At 53.1% G+C, this 18,206-nt stretch overlaps 2 protein-coding genes across 5 annotated transcripts; one reads left to right on the top strand and one right to left on the bottom strand.

Moving 5' to 3' along the window:
* Nucleotides 1-133: 133 nt before the first annotated feature.
* On the bottom strand, nucleotides 134-3,624 carry LOC147222461 (trypsin-like). Of its 4 annotated transcripts, none has more exons than XM_086168077.1 (7): nucleotides 3,542-3,624; nucleotides 2,779-2,868; nucleotides 2,553-2,703; nucleotides 2,232-2,373; nucleotides 1,970-2,068; nucleotides 1,372-1,629; nucleotides 134-338 (listed from the first exon to the last, which is right to left on the bottom strand). In XM_086168077.1, the coding sequence occupies exons 2-7, from the start codon at nucleotides 2,858-2,860 to the stop codon at nucleotides 189-191; spliced, it is 882 nt and encodes a 293-aa protein (XP_086024203.1). In that variant the 5' UTR covers nucleotides 2,861-2,868; nucleotides 3,542-3,624; the 3' UTR covers nucleotides 134-188. The 4 variants fall into 4 exon arrangements, with proteins under 4 accessions (XP_086024203.1, XP_086024202.1, XP_086024201.1 ...); XM_086168076.1 differs by lacking the exon at nucleotides 3,542-3,624 and adding an exon at nucleotides 3,406-3,501; XM_086168075.1 differs by lacking the exon at nucleotides 3,542-3,624 and adding an exon at nucleotides 3,286-3,398.
* Nucleotides 3,625-11,511: 7,887 nt separating this feature from the next.
* On the top strand, nucleotides 11,512-14,221 carry LOC147222460 (calcium/calmodulin-dependent protein kinase II inhibitor 2-like). The gene is made up of 2 exons (XM_086169086.1): nucleotides 11,512-12,184; nucleotides 12,979-14,221. Exons 1-2 carry the CDS (start codon nucleotides 12,016-12,018, stop codon nucleotides 13,047-13,049), a joined length of 240 nt encoding a protein of 79 aa, XP_086025212.1. The 5' UTR covers nucleotides 11,512-12,015; the 3' UTR covers nucleotides 13,050-14,221.
* The last annotated feature ends 3,985 nt before the right edge of the window (nucleotides 14,222-18,206 follow it).

Below are 18,206 nucleotides of genomic sequence, written 5' to 3'. Positions count from 1 at the left end.
GCGCTCGGTTATAAAGTTACTGAACAATCCCATTCTGTCGCTGCACTTTCACCGGACCTTCAGACCACCCGAGAGCCCGGCTCCGAATAAAAACAAAGGGGTAGCCGAGTTGTAGTCAATCATTTTTCTTTTTTAATGAAATATATACAAAACAGATGGAATTCGTGGGGGGTTCGGGGAAAGTCTCACTAGCTGTTCTGGATGACCCAGTTGATCCATCCCAGATAGTTCCTAACCTTGGTGTACACGCCGGGGTAGTAGGCGTAGGCGCAGCCGATGCCCCAGGACACGATGCCCTCGAACTTGCCGTTGCATACGAGGGGTCCCCCCGAGTCGCCCTGGAGGACGGAGGGACAGACGGGGTTCAACACAGCACCCCGACAAACGTCCTCAACAACTCCCGGGTGTTTCATCGTGAACGCGTGTCATCGGAGCGACCGCCGTTTTTTCACTTTTAAATTGGTTCATTAATCACAGGTGGAGACTCATTAGAAGAACGCTCAAGGAGTTTTAGAGAGCGAAACTTTAAATAGTGGTTAAATCCACAACTATCTTCATTTTGCTGGTCACTCATTTCAAATCCGAACCGGTGCCGAAGTTATGTAATAAACGCACAACCGTTTACAACACATGATTTAGACACATAACGATTCACAGGTTATAAAAACATACAAGCGTTCATCCTCTCATTCACGTTATAGAGATAAACAAACATTCATCCTCCCATTCATTTGTTATAGAGATAAACAATCATTCATTCTCTCATTTAAATGTCTTATAGAAACATACAACCATTCATATGTTATTTAGACAAACGTTCACCCTCTCATTCACAGATTATAGAGACAAATAAGCGTTCTTTCATTTATGTTATATACAGGACTGTCTCTGAAAATTGGAATATTGTCATAAAGTTCTTTATCTTCTGAAATGCAATTGAAAAAAACAAAAATTACTTTTTCACGATATTCTAATATTTTGAGGTAGGATTTTTGAGTTTTCTTAAGATAAGCCATAATCAGCAATATTAAAATAATAAAAGGCTTGCAATATTTCAGTTGTAATGAATCCAGAATGTATGACATTTTTGTTTTTGTAATTGCATTACAGAAGATAAAGAACTTTATCACAATATTGTAATTTTCTGAGACAAACCTGTAGACGTACAACCATTCACCCTCTCATTCACAGGTCATCTAGATAAACAAGCGTTCAGCCTGTCATCTCTGTGAACTTGAAGCTCCTGCTTGTGTTTGGACCGCAGGAGGAAGTCCACGCAGACCCGGGTGGAGCACGGAGACCCCGACCCCGAGCCGGGACCTTCTGCTCTGAGAGGAGGAGGATCTCTGAAAGCGAGGAGAGCCGGGGTACCTGACAGGAGTCCCTCCCGCCCAGGAAGGACCCGGCGCAGATCATGTTCTCGGTGATCCTGAAGTAGTAGTAGTACCAGCAGTTGGGGATGAGGTCCACGGGAACGGCCCTCAGCACCGGCGACAGGCTGAAGCTGTTGATCTGGGTGACGCCCCAGCCGCTGACCGTGCAGCGGTCGAAGCTGTCCAGAGGGCCCGAATCCGGGTCCGGCAGGGCGGCCGGCTCCACCCGGGCGTTGATGGTGGCCGGACGGTCCAGCTGACACACATGAAGCAAAGACGACGTCAACGACGGCGCGTCAACCGGCGTTCACCCACGAGGACGGGTCGCAGAAATACACTTTTCGGGAAGGAGCTGGAGACGCTCCGGACATACAAGTCACACCGAGGGGGTCGGGAGCGGAGGAGGGACATCTGGGTAGAAGGATGCTGAGATGATGTTGGAGGAACAGAGGTTTATGGATGGAGGATGAAGGGACGGGAAGTTAGACCGAGGCGGGTGATTGGCCGGAGGTTAAAGTGGAGCCAGATGATTGGCTGTGGGTTAAGGTGGAAGCAGGCGATTGGCTGTGACCGATCACTTAATGTCGTTTCCTCACTGGTTCGTCCAATTGGCCGGAGGTTCTTCCAGATGTCATCCCTTTCCTCCTCGCCTGTGGGGCTTCAGATTCGCGCATGTTGAGTTTTTCCAAACAGATCTGGAGGTTGAAGGTCGGCTGGACATATTTTCATCTTACGTTTCCACCTCCCCGGTATGAGAGCACAAAGTCGACAGCCAAGGTTTAACGGTGGATTATTAGTTTCCACCCAATCCAGACCCCGACCCCGACCCCGACCCCGACTCCCGCGGCCGCTCCGTACCTTCAGCAGCATGATGTCGTTGTCGAAGGTCCAGTGGTGGTAGAGGTAATGCCTGACCACCAGGGAGACGTTGAACCACTGCTCGAAGCCCTCCTTGTTGCTGATGCTGTGGTCGCTCAGGACCACCTGGATCAGGTGGCTCCTGGAGGAGCCGAGGGAGAGACGGACGTTCAGACCCCCCCCCCCCTCTTTTCGTTCGTTCGTATCGGGCCACGTGAGGTTTTTTTTATTTGTTTTTTTTTCCCCGGCGGCCTCCGACGCCCCGGGGCCGCGAGCCCGAATCCCATTAAGCGGCGCTCCGGCGTGAAGCTATTAACTTACGGTCTCCAGCAGTGGGCAGCAGACACAACCCACTGCGGGTGGATGAGGGTGCCTCCGCAGAAGTGGTACTTCATGAACAGGAGGGAGGCTTGATACTTGACGGAGTAGGGATCCACCTCCGAACCCCCGATGATCCTGTTCTCCTCCGCGCCTGAACGGGAGGCGTCAAGGTCAAAACCCAAGCGTGGCTCCGATGACGCCGTCCGAATCCTCCGTTGCCCCTCACCTGTTAGCTTCACCACAATTAGCAGCAGCAGCAGCAGCGGCGGCGGCGGCGGCGAGGGGCGACCCGCTGGAGCCCAGGTCATCTTGGTCGCTGCAGGAGAAATTAAAAATACACGCTCGGGACAACTGTAAGCTTCAAAACGATAAGAAAATCCAGGAGACGCGAAAGAGTCGGCGCGCCGGCTCGTCTTATTCTAATAAACGTGCCCCACGCAGATTAGAGTGTCCTGTATTAGAATAAACCCCGGATCAAGCACTTTGTAGGCCCGGCGTTAAGACGCTCCGCTCCTGCATAATTCAGTGTTTTCCTCGCTGCAGCCGCGCCGGGAAAAAAAAAAAAAAAAAAAAAAAAAAAAAAAACAAGCGTCCCGTCCGGAAAGCTGTCAACGCCTAATTTCATTCCCGGATTAAAAAAACAAACGAGGGCTAACCCCGCTAACGCCGCGCGGGCCGGAAAAAGGCTAACTCGCGACGACACGGCCGGGCGAGAGCGACAACGTGGCCTCACCGCGTTAGCAGTCAAGTGAAAACACAATCCGAGTCCGGCGTCCGCACTGGCACACACACACAAACACACACACACACACACACACACACACTCGCTGCCTTCTCTCATGCCGGGACGTACAGTTGGGCTCGGGAACTCTCAGGTGTCTTTTATACCGCCGCCGTGCCTGTCACGTTCATTGTTCGCCCGCCATTGTCCGCCATATGTCTGAGTGTCACACCGCGGGCCTGTCACGCATAGAAAGCGAGAGTCTGACCTAGTACAGGAAAAAAGCTGCCTCTTCTTTTATTATGCCTCTCCTTCTAAGGCCTTTGTTCCGGCAGATTCGGCCCATTGTCCGGTCGCGCAGATAAAGCCAAGCTTTGCAGATATGTAACCCGACAAGCCAGAGAAATGATAGGCTATCCGTGCCAGACATGTTTGTGTATCCAGTGACGTTACAGGAGAAGGGAAGGAAGGAAAGGGGGGGGCGGAAAAGTTGTTTTCCCAACTCCGCGTCGCTTCGGATGACTCCCGAGTCAGCAGTGATGCAAAAGGCCAAAAAAGTGCCAAATCATTGTCATGGCCCGTCACACGGACAGCTCAGTGTGTGTGTGTGTGTGTGTGTGTGTGTGTGTGTGTTCCTTTCCCATGCTGGTCCATCTCCTAAGGTGTCACTCTTATTTAGGTTCCCAGCAGGGTTGGTGTTTTTTGCCTCCACACCTGCGTTCTTAGGGAGTGTTTGGTGTCCAACCCCTGGCCTCCATACAGCCCGGGTCCCGCAGGGCGCCGCTGCAAGCGTGAAGGTGAAAGGGGATAGGGCGTGACAAACAATGCCATGTGTGTGTGTGTGTGTGTGTGTGTGTGTGGGTGTGGGTGGACGCTTCCCTCGCTCGGAAAGTGCACGTGTCGTCCCGTAAAGATTTTTTCCGTGCCAGGAAAAATCCGGGCGTATGTAGACCTCCGGGTTCTTCTGGAACCTTCTCCGGTCCTGACAGCGGGAGGCCGGACAAAGCTGAGCGTCAATTATTCATCCGGCTGTAAATGGCGGGACAAGCGGAGGTCAGAGGAGGTCCTGCTGGAGGGGACGTGGACTCGCCCGGTGATGATGGAGAAGATGATGGAGAAGATGATGGAGATGATGAAGATGATGACGGCGGCGGCGACTCGTAATCATTCACTGATGACTGATGATTCGCTCTCGTTCAGACGAGCACTTGTGCCTCTGTATTGTCTTCAGACGGGATTTCCCTGGAGCCACAAATCAAAAGACGACAACACACACACACACACACACACACACACAAACACACACACACAGCGGGCCATGAAACGTTTGCGCGTGGATGAGCCTCGCTGATGACACAGCCCGAGCGCTGATACAGTATACATGAACCCGCTCGGCACGGTAGCCCGTGTTGCCATGGCAACAATGCAAGGCCTCCGACAAGTCAGGGGAGTCGGGAGAATGAGTTGCCAGCGTGCCGCTGTGTGTGTGTGTGTGTGTGTGTGTGTGTGTGTGTGTGTGTGTGTGTGTGTGTGTAGGGGTGTTTCTGGCCCGTCTCTGAAGGTTAACTGTCGAACACCGGTGTTGAATCGCAGCATCGAGATGGAGGATGGAAGGTTGGGAGATAATGGCCTGCAACAACGTGGAGTTGCAGAGGTCTCCTGGACGTGGTCTGAACATCCATCCTTCTCCACCTCCACCTCCTCCTCCTCTTCCAGAAGGTCCTTCTCGGTTTGGACTTCCAGCTGGCCGCTGCCGTCAGGGTTAAATTGTGTTTACCTGTTGTTCCATGACAGTGAGTGAAGGTGTGATGAAGGTCTAGAAGACACACACCAGATGACGGGAGGCGATTCTTCTCGCTTTCAGGTCGCGGCCAGAAGATCCTCGCTTGGATCCCCACAGGTGTGGAGCCTCCATGTTCTCAACGTCTGCATGGGGTTCCTCAGGGTTCTCCGGGTTCCTCCTACGGTCCAAACACCTGCAGGAGCTTCACAGAGACCACGTGTTGTCCACGTCTGTGGATGAGAAGGTCTGCACATGTGGTCCTGTGATTGGATGATCTCAGGCTCCGCCCCTTCTGACCCCGACTGAGGTCTCCTGCTGAATAACACCAGAACACGATTGCTTCACCTTCACATGGATTTCAGGGAGATGTTCAGCTTCTCATGTTTAGCCTGATTGTTCTTGACCTTTCCATCTCCTCGTGCAGCTCATCATCACCATCATCATCACCATCAGTAGTGCCTCACAGGAAGCCTTCAGAGATGTTTCCAGATCTTTCTCCAGGAGGGCGGAGGCCACCAGTGCTCTCACCTGCCGCACAACCTGAGGCGGAGATGCAGCAGGTGAGATGTTACGTAAGACCCCCCTCCCCATGTGTCGGAGTCCTGGTGTGACTCTAGAAGGTCAGGTGTCTCCAGCCCGGGGCCGAGGCCTCCTTTTGTTCTGGAGGATTCTCCACGTACGGCTGAAATCCACACCTGGGATCTCCTTCCAGCCTGGGTGAGACCTTGGGGGTTGCCGTGGCTTTGAGGGAACTTCTGCACGGATCTGGTTCGGAGATCACCGCCATCCCAGGTTGGATATTTATATCAGGAGAAAAATGTGGTGGAGCTGCTCACGTCAAGCGTATCGGGCGGCGTGGAGAAGCTGGAGGTGAGAGCGGCCGAGGTGGAGATGTGGAGAAGATCAGAGGGACGGCATTGAGGGACACTGAGATGGTTTGGACTCAGACAGAGGAGGGACGGTGAAGATCCGGGTAGGAGGTCTCAAGGAAGACCAGAGAGGAGGTTTATGGATGGAGGCAGATGATTGGCTGTGGTGAACCCCGGTCAGATCCTGACCTTCTAGAGGTTGCATTCACTTGCTGCAGAATCACCAGGACCATCTTGGACCTGAAGATCTGAAGGCGATCCCCAGCTTTGCTCAGCAACATGCGTGACCAAGTCCTGGCATGGAAGGTCATTTCTGAGCAATCATCTCCGACCTTCTGCGTGAGCGTCCTCTGCGAGGAAGCATCCGGAAACCATGCCAGTGGACCATATGCTAATGAAGCCAGGCCACTGGACGCTCCAGCAGATGCAACGCCGTCAGCTGACCTTGACTCATCCGGTGTGTGTGTGTGTGTGTGTGTGTGTGTGTGTGTGTGTGTGTGTGTGTGTCCTGCACACCAAGCCCTTGTTCCTTGACAGCCCATTCCCTCTATCTCCACGGCCCCCTGCCGCCCTGGACCTCCACTGCCTGCCGTCTGCTGGGAGTGTGTCATCACACACACACACACACACACACACACACACACACACACTCGCGTGGCTCCTCCAGACTCCGTGTTAGCCGCTGAAAACACACCTGGTGTCCATGAAGCAGCTTCCTCAGAACATCTGCTCAGAGGCCAAACAGCCGTGAAAGACGTCCCTGCGTCCATTTCAACTCCATTTCACCTTCAGAGATGCTTTCAATGTTCCTCAGATGTGTTCCTCACACACACACACAAACACACACACACACACACACAGGCTTTCTGCCAGGTTTAGAATCAGTCATTCATTCATTCGTTCATTCATTCATTCATTATCTGCGCTGGGGGCGGAGCCTATCCCAGCTGTCATTGTCATTGGACGAGGGGCGGGTTCACCCTGGACCAATCACAGGGTCTCATTTGGAGACTCATTCACACGTCCTGACAATGCAGGATCTCCAGTGAAGATCCTGTGTGTTTGGACCGGGAGGAACCTGTGAAGAACCTGGGAGGAACCCCATGTAGACACGCGGAGAACATGGAGGGAATCCAACCAGGGACCTTCTGGCTGTGAGCTGGAGGCACAAGCTGCTGCTCCAGTCCATCCTGGAGGAGCTCAGAGTCCAGCCGCTGCTCCTCAGCATCCAGAGGAGGTCCCCATCTTCTCCTGGAGGCCTCCAGGAGAAGATGGGGACCTCCTGGGACAGGCTGGAGGGACCAGGACTCTCTGCCGGACCGGAGACACCTCGGGATTCCTCCAGAAGATCTGGAGCAGATGGGAGAGGGACGTCAGACCTGCAGTGGACCTGCTGGCTCTGCTCCGAAAGAGACGATGTCAAGCGATGTTGAGGTCCTGCAGATCATCACGCAGGTTGAGCGGAGATGTTCCTGTCCAGGCTTCCAGAGCTCATGGCCTGACCTCTGGTGTTTCACCTGAAGATCCTGCTACAGGAAGTAGCCAGCGTGGCTAACCGGTTTGAAAACATGCTAACCCTGACTGTGGCGCATTCATGTAGAAGAACCTGCACGTTTTTCAGATGTTGTCCATCACCTGGCTGAGGAAACATCTCCTGCTGGATCTGCTGGATTCACAGCCAAACTGGAAGAAGTTCTGAAGAACTCCATCTTACTGTTAGCGCTACCGTTAGCTGGACTGGTAGCGGGAGATCTTTGGCGCTGGTCCTTCTCATCCTCCGTACTCCTCCATCTCCATCACCACCTCACCTTCTATCTCGCCATCCTTCTCTCTCTCTGGTCCAGGCAGAAGGTCGCCCTCACGTCACGAGGATCTGCCGTGGTTCCTGCTCGGGTAAAAGGCAGCGCTTCCTCCTGGGGGGAACCTGGGTTCCTGTAGATCATCTTCAAGAATGTGGACCAGACCTGCTCCACATAGGAGGTATCAGGAGACGTGTGTGGACCTGTTTAGTGTTTGCTTCTCATGCGAGGTCAGAGGTCCATCAGGTCAGAGAGAGCAGTCAGAGGAGCAGCACTGGAGGATGGAGATAGTTGGAGATGGTTGGAGATGTTTTGGTTAGTGATTGCAGGAGATGGATAGAGATGGTTAGAGATGGATAGAGATAGATAGAGATGGTTAGAGATGGTTTTGCTTAGTGATTGCTGGAGATGGTTAGAGATGGTTAGAGATGGTTTTGGTTAGTGATTGCTGGAGATGGTTAGAGATGGTTTTGGTTAGTGATTGCTGGAGATGGATAGAGATGGTTAGAGATGGTTAGAGATGGTTTTGCTTAGTGATTGCTGGAGATGGTTAGAGATGGTTAGAGATGGTTTTGGTTAGTGATTGCTGGAGATGGTTAGAGATGGTTAGAGATGGTTTTGGTTAGTGATTGCTGGAGATGGATAGAGATGGTTAGAGATGGCCAGAGATGGTTTTGGTTAGTGATTGCTGGAGATGGATAGAGATGGTTAGAGATGCTTAGAGATGGTTTTGGTTAGTGATTGCTGGAGATGGTTGGAGATGGTTGGAGATGGTTGGAGGTGGTTGGAGATGGTTGGAGGTGGTTTGAGATGGTTTTGGTTCATGATTGCTGGAGATGGTTAGATATGGTTGGGTTCATTGGGTTCCTATGGATCATCTTCAAGAGTGTTCTCCACCCTGTGGTGATAGGCCACCGTGAAGATAACATCTGATCTGTCCCCAGGTGTTCTGTCCGCCCCGGGGCAGAAGCTCCTTCCCTCAGAGCTTCATCATTCCTTATTTTGACAGGAACCGAGGGGCGGCCGTGGTCCTCCTCTGGAAGCCCGGTGAAAGCCGTGGCCTCCAGAGGTCCGCAGGGAGAAGGTGTGTCTCCTCCGCCATGAATGGTGGACGGCGTATGAAAGGCGCCTCACCTTGCCCTCCTTTGTCCCTCAGCTGGTGTTGGGTTTCTGCATCAGGAACGTTTCGCATCAGCGTTTCACGCAGCCCCGTGGAAAACCTTCTCCGGTTGAGGACCTCCTGTCTCTGAGAGGGAACCCAGGCTGGCGGCAGGAAGGAACCCGGAGACCAGCAGGTGTCCTGAAGCTCCACGTGTTTGCAGCGATGGTTGAAGATCGTGAGAGATGGTGGAGATGGTTAGAGATGGTGGAGATGGTTAGAGATAGGGGAGATGGTTGGAGATGGTGGAGATGGTTGGAGAAGGCTGGACATTGTTAGAAATTGTTGAAGATGGTGGAGAAGGTTGGAGGTAGTTGGAGATGTTGGAGATGGCTGGAGCTGCGAGAGATGGTGGACATGGTTAGAGATTGCGAAGATGGTAAGAGATGGCAGAGATGGTTGGAGATCATTGGCAGAACATTTGAGATAGTTTGAGATGGTTACAGAAGGTTGGACACCATTTAAGATGATTGAAGATGGTGGAGAAGGTTGAGGTAGGAGCAGATGTTAGAGGTGGTTGGAGATGTAAGAGGTGGTTGGAGATGTTAGAGATGGTTGGAGATGTTGGAGATAGTTTGAGATGTTGGAGATAGTTTGAGATGGTTACAGAAGGTTGGACACCTTTTAAGATAATTGAAGATGGTGGAGAAGGTTGGAGGTGGTTAGAGATGTGATAGGTGGTTGGAGATCTCAGAGATGGCTGGAGATGTTAGAGATGGTGGAGATGTTTGTGATGGTTGGAGATGTTAGTGATGTTGGAGATGTAAGCGATGGTTGGAGATGGTGGACATGTTAGAAATTGTTGGAGATGTTATGGGTGGTTGGAGATGGTGGATATGTTAGAAATTGTTGGAGATGTTAGTGATGGTGGAGATGTTAGACATGGTTGGAGATGTTAGTGATTGTTAGAGATGGTGGAGATGTTAGACACAGTTGGAGATGTTAGTGATGGTTCGAGAAGTTAGTGATGGTTGGAGATGTTAGTGATGGTTGGAGATGTTAGTGATGGTTGGAGATGTTTGTGATGGTTGGAGATGTTAGTGATGGTGGGAGATGTGTTGGCGATGGTTGGAGATGGTGGAGATGTTAGACATGGTTGGAGATGTTAGTGATGGTGGAGATGTTAGACATGGTTGGAGATGTTAGTGATGGTTGGAGAAGTTAGTCATGGTTGGAGATGTTAGTGATTGTTAGAGATGGTGGAGATGTTAGACACGGTTGGAGATGTTAGTGATGGTTCGAGAAGTTAGTGATGGTTGGAGATGTTAGTGATGGTTGGAGATGTTAGTGATGGTTGGAGATGCTTGTGATGGTTGGAGATGTTAGTGATGGTGGGAGATGTTTGTGATGGTTGGAGATGTTAGTGATGGTTGGAGATGTTTGTGATGGTTGGAGATGTTTGTGATGGTTGGAGATGTTAGTGATGGTTGGAGAAATAAGTGATGGTTGGAGATTTTAGTGATGGTGGGACATGTTAGTGATTGTTGGAGATGTTAGTGATGGTTGGAGATGTTAGTGATGGTGGGAGATGTTAGTGATGGTTGGAGATGTTAGTGATGGTTGGAGATGTTAGTGATGGTGGGAGATGTTAGTGATGGTGGGAGATGTTTGTGATGGTTGGAGATGTTAGTGATGGTTGGAGATGTTTGTGATGGTTGGAGATGTTAGTGATGGTTGGAGATGTTAGTGATGGTTGGAGAAGTAAGTGATGGTTGGAGATTTTAGTGATGGTTGGAGATGTTAGTGATTGTTGGAGATGTTAGTGATGGTTGGAGAGGTTAGTGATGGTTGGAGATGTTTGTGATGGTTGGAGATGTTAGTGATGGTTGGAGATGTTAGTGATGGTTGGAGAAGTAAGTGATGGTTGGAGATTTTAGTGATGGTGGGACATGTTAGTGATTGTTGGAGATGTTAGTGATGGTTGGAGATGTTAGTGATGGTTGGAGGTGTTAGTGATGGTTGGAGAAGTAAGTGATGGTTGGAGATTTTAGTGATGGTTGGAGATGTTAGTGATTGTTGGAGATGTTAGTGATGGTTGGAGATGTTAGTGATGGTTGGAGATGCTTGTGATGGTTGGAGATGTTAGTGGTGGTGGAGATGTTAGTGATGGTTGGAGATGTTAGTGATGATGGAGATGTTAGTGATGGTTGGAGATGTTCGTGATGGTTGGAGATGTTCGTGATGGTTGGAGATGTTAGTGATTGTTGGAGATGTTAGTGATGGTTGGAGATGTTAGTGATGGTGGGAGATGTTAGTGATGGTTGGAGATGTTCGTGATGGTTGGAGATGTTAGTGATGGTGGGAGATGTTAGTGATGGTTGGAGATGTTAGTGATTGTTGGAGATGTTCGTGATGGTTGGAGATGTTAGTGATGGTTGCCACGAGATAGTTTGCCAACACTTGTGGTTGAAGAAGGTCGCATGTTCCTCCAGACATCTCCCGTGGCGTGTTGCGGCAGCAGGTTCCTCCAGACCTCCATGATGCCCCCCCCCCTCGTGCGTTCGAACCCGCGGCGCGGCGGCGCGCGTCACGACTCCGACCGGAAGCGCGTCCCCGAGCGGCTCCGGGTTTTGCGTCGCTCCCAGATTCCGCCCCCCTCCCTCGGACTCTCCGGCGCGCTGCCTCCCGGCGCCGCGGAGCCGCGGGAACGCCGCCGCCGCCGCCGCCGCCGCCGCCGCGGACGCGCGCATCCATTCCCGACGCGACGCGCACGCACAGAACGGAGGAAGAGCGCGAAGGAGGAAGAGGAGGAGGAGGAGGAGGAAGAGGACACGAAGAGCAGGATTTTGTTTTCCTTTCCCGGCGCGTGTTTTTTTTGTCGCTCATGCACCGCGCACACTCGCGCTCCTGACGGACGCGCACACGCGTGCGCGCGGCGAGCACAGAGGGGCGTCGGAAGGCTGCAGAGTCGCTCCTTCTTTTATTTTCCCCTCTTTTTTTTTTTCCTCTCCCCCCCTTTTCCACCTCCTTTCCTCCCGTCGTTTCGCCTCCGTCCAGCGGGCTGACGCCCGGAGACGCGCCGCTCGCACCCCCCACCCCACCCCACCCCACGCACGACCCCCCCCACCCCCCCACCCCACCCCACGCCTCCAAGTCCGTGCGCCCCCGCGGCGGCAGAACACGCATTCGGAGATGTCGGAGGTGCTGCCGTTCAGCGAGGACAAGATGAGCCACTACGGGAGCGAAGGCGACGAGGGACACCTGTCCTTCACCTGCCGCCTGCAGGACACCAACAACTTCTTCAGCGGCTCGCAGGGCAAAAGGCCCCCGAAGCTGGGGCAGATAGGCCGCAGCAAAAGGGGTAATTATGGCCGCTCGTTTTGCCTGCATGTTCGGCGAGGGCGCACGTTTTTTTTTTGTTTTTTTTTTGGGGGGGGGGGGGGTGTATGTGCGTGTGTGTGCGTGTGTGAAGCCAGACGGGAGACACCGTGGGTGGGTGGGTGGGTGTGGGGGAGGGGAGGGAGGGGGGGGTGTCTGGAGCGCCCGTGGGATTCATGGAGGTTTTAACATTCGACGCGCGTCGGATGCGCAGTGCGCGCCGCTAAACGCCTCCTGAACGCCGCTAACGGAGTTGTGATGGATGCCCCCTTCTTCTCCTCCTCTTCTTCTCCTCCTCTTCTTCTCCTCCTCTTCTTCTCCTCCTCCTCCCTCCTTCTTGATGTGATGTATTTATTCGCAGTGAAATTGTGATTCAAATCATCCCCCCCTCCTTCCCCCGCCGCATCCGATGAAACCGTGACCGTCGGCGGTCGCGGTTCTACTCGCTGGCTCGTACGTGCGTGCACAACCTAGACGCACACGCATGCATGCACGCACGCACGCACAAACACAACACGAGAACAACACGCGGCGTGCACGGGCTGCGGGGTCTGCAGGAGGAGCGCCTTTTCAGATCGTCTGTTTATTTGTTTGTTTGTTTGTTTGTTTGTTTGTTTTCCCTCCTGCGCGTTCCCGCATGCGCGTGCGTGTGAGGCGCTTCCACCCCCCCCCCTCCTCCTTCTTTCCCCACGGGATGAATTTCCAAGACGCCACGCCGAGTCGAGCCCTCCTCATTAACCCTCCTCCTCCTCCTCCTCCTCCTCCTGTCATCCACAGTTGTGATCGAGGATGAGGCTGGAGAAGATGGAGCAAAAAGCGGGACAGAGAAGACCCCGGCGGAGGCTTAGAGCCCACCGACCCCTGACAGACACTCTGGAGATTTTCTATGGCGGCGTCCAGCAGTTCCAATCCAAAGACACTGTATATAAGCACTTTCTCTCATGTGGCAGCAAGCAGCACCTCCACCTCCTCCACCTCCAACCCCCAAAGTCGGTCGCGGGCATCCGGGTGACAGGGCAGCGGGGGCAGGAGATGGCAGGACCCCCTCCTCCTCTTCGACACACACACACACACACACACACACATACACACACCCTCGCTGACAGGGTTTTTCGCCATAAATTCAAAAAGTGGGAGAAGCAGGCAGCAGTCCTCTGTGTGTGTGTGTGTGTGTGTGTGTGTGAGTGAGGTGTGTGTGATGCTGTGGAAATGCAGAAATCAGGTCCAGGAAGCAGGAGCAGATGAAGATGGAACCTAAAGCACACAGCTCTCCTGTCCAGCAGCGACGGCAGCGCTCTTTCTCCTCCTCGGCGAGTCGGAGGTTTTGTAAATACGGACACGGCGGCTCGTTTCCGCGCACAACCTTGGAAATCATTTAGACGTCATTTATCGATCGGTTATTAGTTGTTTTTTTTTTTCTTCTGCGGTGAAGCCAGAGGGACTGCGTGTGTGTGTGTGTGTGTGTGTGTGTGACGGACAAATGAGTGTGTTTTTTTGTTTTTTTTTTCATCCTCCTTTCTAAGCCCCGCCCCCTCCCACCTGTGTGTAAGCTTCCCGGGCTTCACCTGGATTGGTTGATCCTGTAACCTGACTGTACACACACCCTATTGATAAACTATTTATATTGCATTGTGCATTATCGTGCGTGCCAAATCTCATGAGGGCATATACTGTACCCGAGAACTTGTTTTTTTTCGTGCTTTATACGTTTACTCATAATGGATTATCGATTGGTTGGGTTGCCATTTCTAGGGCTCTTTTCTTAAAGAAAAAAAAAAAACAAAACAAAACAAAACAAAAAAAACCAACCAACACTGAAAATACCAACTCATGCATGGCGAATATGAAATCATGCATGCCCCGGCAGTAGTTTCTGAACTCTTGTGTATTCTTGAAGCACCTCGTATACAGCTTTGAATGACAAACCTCAAGAAACGGTCTTAACTCTGCGTTGTACTGTACGACTCACGCCGACTTGTACAGTGGCCTAATATCTTGTAATAAAGACGATGGCAAAGTACCACTGGCTGCTCAGCACTGATTGGAGGGATTTTCGCGGAAGGGTCAGGGCCGGGAAGGTGCGCGTCGGGTTTAGCGGCGCTCCGGGATGAAGCCGCGGGGGTTTTTGGTCCGCGGTTGGATTCCCACGGGTGTGGAGTCTCCAGCCGTGGTTCCTCAGGGTTCTCCGGGGAAACGGCGTCGTCCAGACGCGTGGATGAGGGAGTGTCTGCGTGAGGTTCCTCAGGGTTCCTCAGGCGGGCCAAACCCTCGCAGGAGCTTCACCGGAGACCCCGGAAATGTCCGATTGCTAGCGCGGCTCTATTTGCGACCCGACCTTCGGATGGCGGGGTGTCGGGGGTGATAGCGAGAGGGTGAATGTGGCGAGTCCAGTGACGGCTCCGGGGTGAGACCCTCTACAGGATGAGCAGGCGACGTGCACGTCCGCCGCCGCCGAGGGGAAATCTCGGCCTCTTCTCTTTTATCGAGTTCCCCGTGATCCGGATGGCGTGGAGCGTTCCCGGGGGGACGGGGACGCTGATGAGGCACGACATTTCCAACTCTGCTGCGGTGACTGAATGATTCATGCGGTGTGACGAGACGCTTCTTAACGCCGGGAAACACGTGCACGCGTACGCCCCCCCCCCCCCCCCTTCCCCCCCTTCACCAGACATGAAAGGGGCTAGCCGGGCCGGGTACCATGGCAACAGATGCACCTCGCTCTGGACGGGTTCGGAGCAGAACGGTCTTCCCTGAGGTTCAGCTTGATAGCATCGCCGTCTTTAATGGGATGTTCTCCGCTCCCTTATCTCCACCTTCTCCTCTCAAGACCCCCTATTCTCCGTGTTATCCTGCAGAGGCTGTCCCTTCTTCTGAGACAGCGGTCAACCGCCACAATGGCGGCCGTCGCTCCTCCCGCACAGGATGGGAGCCCCCGCTCCACCGCCACCACCCCGAGGTTCATCTTGGCGGGTGGAGAAGAAGATGAGCTCCCGCTGGGGAGAAGGAGATGGAATTTAGATGCAGGTCTGCAACTCCATCTGAAGGAGCTTCTGGTCCATCAGCACGTCGGTGTGCTTTGCACGTTCGCTCGGGGTTGGTCGTGATCTTCAGCCGAGGAGGATCAAGCAGAAGCTACCTCACTCTGTCATAAAATGATTCCTGTGGGTGGAATCCACAGAGGAGGGTGTTTGTCCATCCCTCCGTCCATCCGTCCATCCATCCATCCATCCGTCCATCCATCCGTCCATCCATCCATCCATCCATCCATCCATCCATCCATCCATCCATCAATACATTTTCCCTTTATCTATTCATCCATCCATCCATCCATCCATCCATCCATCCATCCATCCATCCATCCATCCATCCATCCATCCATCCATCCATCCATCCGTCCATCCATCCATCCGTCCATCCATCTATCCAATCCATCCATCAATACATTTTCCCTTTATCCATCCATCCATCCATCCATCCATTCGCCTTCTCACTCACATTTTTGAACAATTAACCTCCCGCATGTGTTTGGATGGTGGGAGGAACCCTGAGGAACCTTCTTCATTCACATGTCATCAAATGTATGTTCTTTTGAAGGATGCTGCTGTGAAAAGGAAGGAACCCAAACAACGTGAGATGGATCTTGGGTGTATTTTTCCTCCGGCGTGGAACACCATGGAAACCACGCTGTCTTATCTCCACCGCTCGAACCTCCTAGAATAGTCGCCGCTGCGACGGGAGAGCTTTTAATTCAGAAACACAGCGGCTGGTGAGTTCAGGTGGACAAAGAGCTCAGGGGAGGAGGAACCAGGCAGGTGGGATCCATAAGGCCCCAAGATGGAGCCTTGCTGTTTCCTCAGGAGATGAACGGAGGAGGAGGAGGATCGTCCAAGCAGCAGAAGGAAGGAGGAGAAGATGGAGGCTGAATGTTAGCCTCAGACGTGGAGCTGAGCTGGAGGAGCTGGGATGAGATCTGACGCCCCCCTCCGCCGACTCAACGGAGAGCAGAAGCTCCTCAGAGGTGAAGCATCTTCAGGAAAAGTCCCGATTTCTTAAGTGTCCAGGAGCTTCTACGTTGGAATGTGGAAATGAAACCAAAATGGGATCTAAAGGATGACACCAAGACTTCCTGGATGTTTAGATGTTACTGGATGGAAGAGGCAGCGCAGCAGTGAGTACTACCTGCTCGCAGCTAGAAGGTCTCCGGCTCCCACAGAGTGTGGAGTCTCCATGTTCTCCCCGTGTCTGCGTGGGGTTCCTCAGGGTTCTCCGGGTTCCTCCCGCAGTCCAAACACAAGCAGGAGGTTCCTTGGAGACCCTGCACTGCCAAGACCTGTCAATGAGAAGGTGTCCCCGTGATGGTCCGTCCGCCATTGAGAGGAGGACGTGGAAGCCACGTCTAGACATGATCTTCACGTGCACATCCCTGGGAGCCGACTCTGTGAGGTATGCGGGCAGATGTCGAGACGCCTCCTCAGCCTCGGTGTGACCTCTGAGGAGGAACCTGCCTGGAGAAGCTGCAGAGCGAGAGAACCACTTTGGTTTTCTAGGACCTTCACCGAGCTCCTCCTCCGGAGAACCATCTTCAGATCTCCATCCTGGGAGGAGGACACCCTCTCTCTGCTTCAGAAACCTTCTGTGCGAGGAAGCTAACAGTTGACGTTAGCCTAGCCTCTGGTGGTGCCACCAGAGGCTTCCTCGCTGAAGGATCCATTCACATCCCATCATCAGTGCGGCAACCTCAGATCTTCTCCAGAGTCCCTGGGCTCTCTCATCTGTCCAGGGCGGCGAGTGCCGATCCACCGCAACATCTCGCCAGATGTTTTAAACGGTATCATACCAGCTATTAGCACGTAGCCGTTAGCACAAGTGGCATTAGCGGTAATGGAGCGTTTGTGCTTCTTCTGTACCTGACTCGCTCTCCGCTGGATGAACGTCTTGTGGTCCGGACCTGCTCCACATGGAAAGCGTCTCCAGACGACCGCGTCGTGATTCCACATCTGATCTGAGCTGACTTTTGACGCCAGATAAAACCAAAACAAAAAAACAGCGCCATCATAATGACGTTCACACGTCCCGGAAGCCTCCCGAGGCCTCGAGAAGTTCTACCATGCTCGCCTCGGGTTCGGACTTCAAGAGCAGAATGACTCTGGACGCCTCTCACCTCTGCATGGGCGTTTAAATCCACTCTCGCTTGTCTTAATAAGCCGTCCCGCGATATTTTATCGCATTGGCTTTTGGCAGCGGAAGGAGGCAGGGACAAGCCGGGATGTGGAAATCTGGGAGGTTACATAAGCAGCGTCAGGTGCGGAAGGAGAAGGAAGGACGAAGGCGAGGAGCGACGTGAGGGTGCGGAGGACCGAAAAGACCGGGGAGAGGCGGGAAAGCGTCCGCGGGTCGGCGGCGCCCGGAAGGAGAAGCTCGACCTCCAACCGCTGCTGCGCTCCACGCCGCGCAGATCCTCTCCTCGCAGCTCCTCCGGCTGACCTTTGTGTCGTCAGCGGGGAAACACCCGCAGTGACCTCACACACACACCGAGCCACGGGGGAGCGAAAAGGAAAAAGCACCTCGTCTCCTCCATCAACCGGGTTTACACGCCACAATGTGTGTGTGTGTGTGTGCATTCAGACATTTGTGTTTGTGTGCAGATGCACGCATGAATCTGTGTGTGTGTGTGTGTGTGTGTGTGTGTGTTGTGGCTCTATTGGCATTGGGCTCAGGTATTCTCCTGCCGATGGAGCCTCTGTCAGGGATTCACAAGGACAGCCGCTAACAGGAGAGGGGGGAGGAAACGCAGTCTGGCTTTTTTATCTTTTAGGAGAAATTAATAAATATACCCGCCGTTGTGACACGCCGGCGCTTTCTGTCTTCTTCAGCGAGAAGGATCTACGTCAGGCGTGAGCGAGGGTTTGACCGTCGTGACGGGACGGCGGCCGAACCCCGTCTTAATCACGCTTCCGGATGACGTCAATCTTTCAGCGCCGTCTCCCCTCAGATCCCAGACCCTG

This window comes from Fistularia commersonii, chromosome 21 (genome assembly GCF_037954325.1).
Source record: "Fistularia commersonii isolate RoL2024-O1a breed Wild chromosome 21, RoL_Fcom_v1.0, whole genome shotgun sequence".
In the NCBI taxonomy this organism is placed as follows: domain Eukaryota; kingdom Metazoa; phylum Chordata; class Actinopteri; order Syngnathiformes; family Fistulariidae; genus Fistularia; species Fistularia commersonii.
Note: the sequence above shows the minus strand (reverse complement) of the source record. Positions and strands in the feature narration are given on the sequence as shown.

What these genes read in the sequence shown, in the direction of transcription:
- LOC147222461 (XM_086168077.1), bottom strand. Translation starts at nt 2,860, where the DNA reads ATGACCTGGGCTCCAGCGGGTCGCCCCTCGCCGCCGCCGCCGCCGCTG. An exon ending in ACGACATCATGCTGCTGAAG is followed by an intron (nt 2,069 to 2,231) that starts GTACGGAGCGGC and finishes TTCAACCTCCAG; the next exon opens with ATCTGTTTGGAAAAACTCAA. An exon ending in GCGGGAGGGACTCCTGTCAG is followed by an intron (nt 339 to 1,371) that starts GTACCCCGGCTC and finishes TCCGTCCTCCAG; the next exon opens with GGCGACTCGGGGGGACCCCT.
- LOC147222460 (XM_086169086.1), top strand. Translation starts at nt 12,016, where the DNA reads ATGTCGGAGGTGCTGCCGTTCAGCGAGGACAAGATGAGCCACTACGGG. An exon ending in GATAGGCCGCAGCAAAAGGG is followed by an intron (nt 12,185 to 12,978) that starts GTAATTATGGCC and finishes TGTCATCCACAG; the next exon opens with TTGTGATCGAGGATGAGGCT.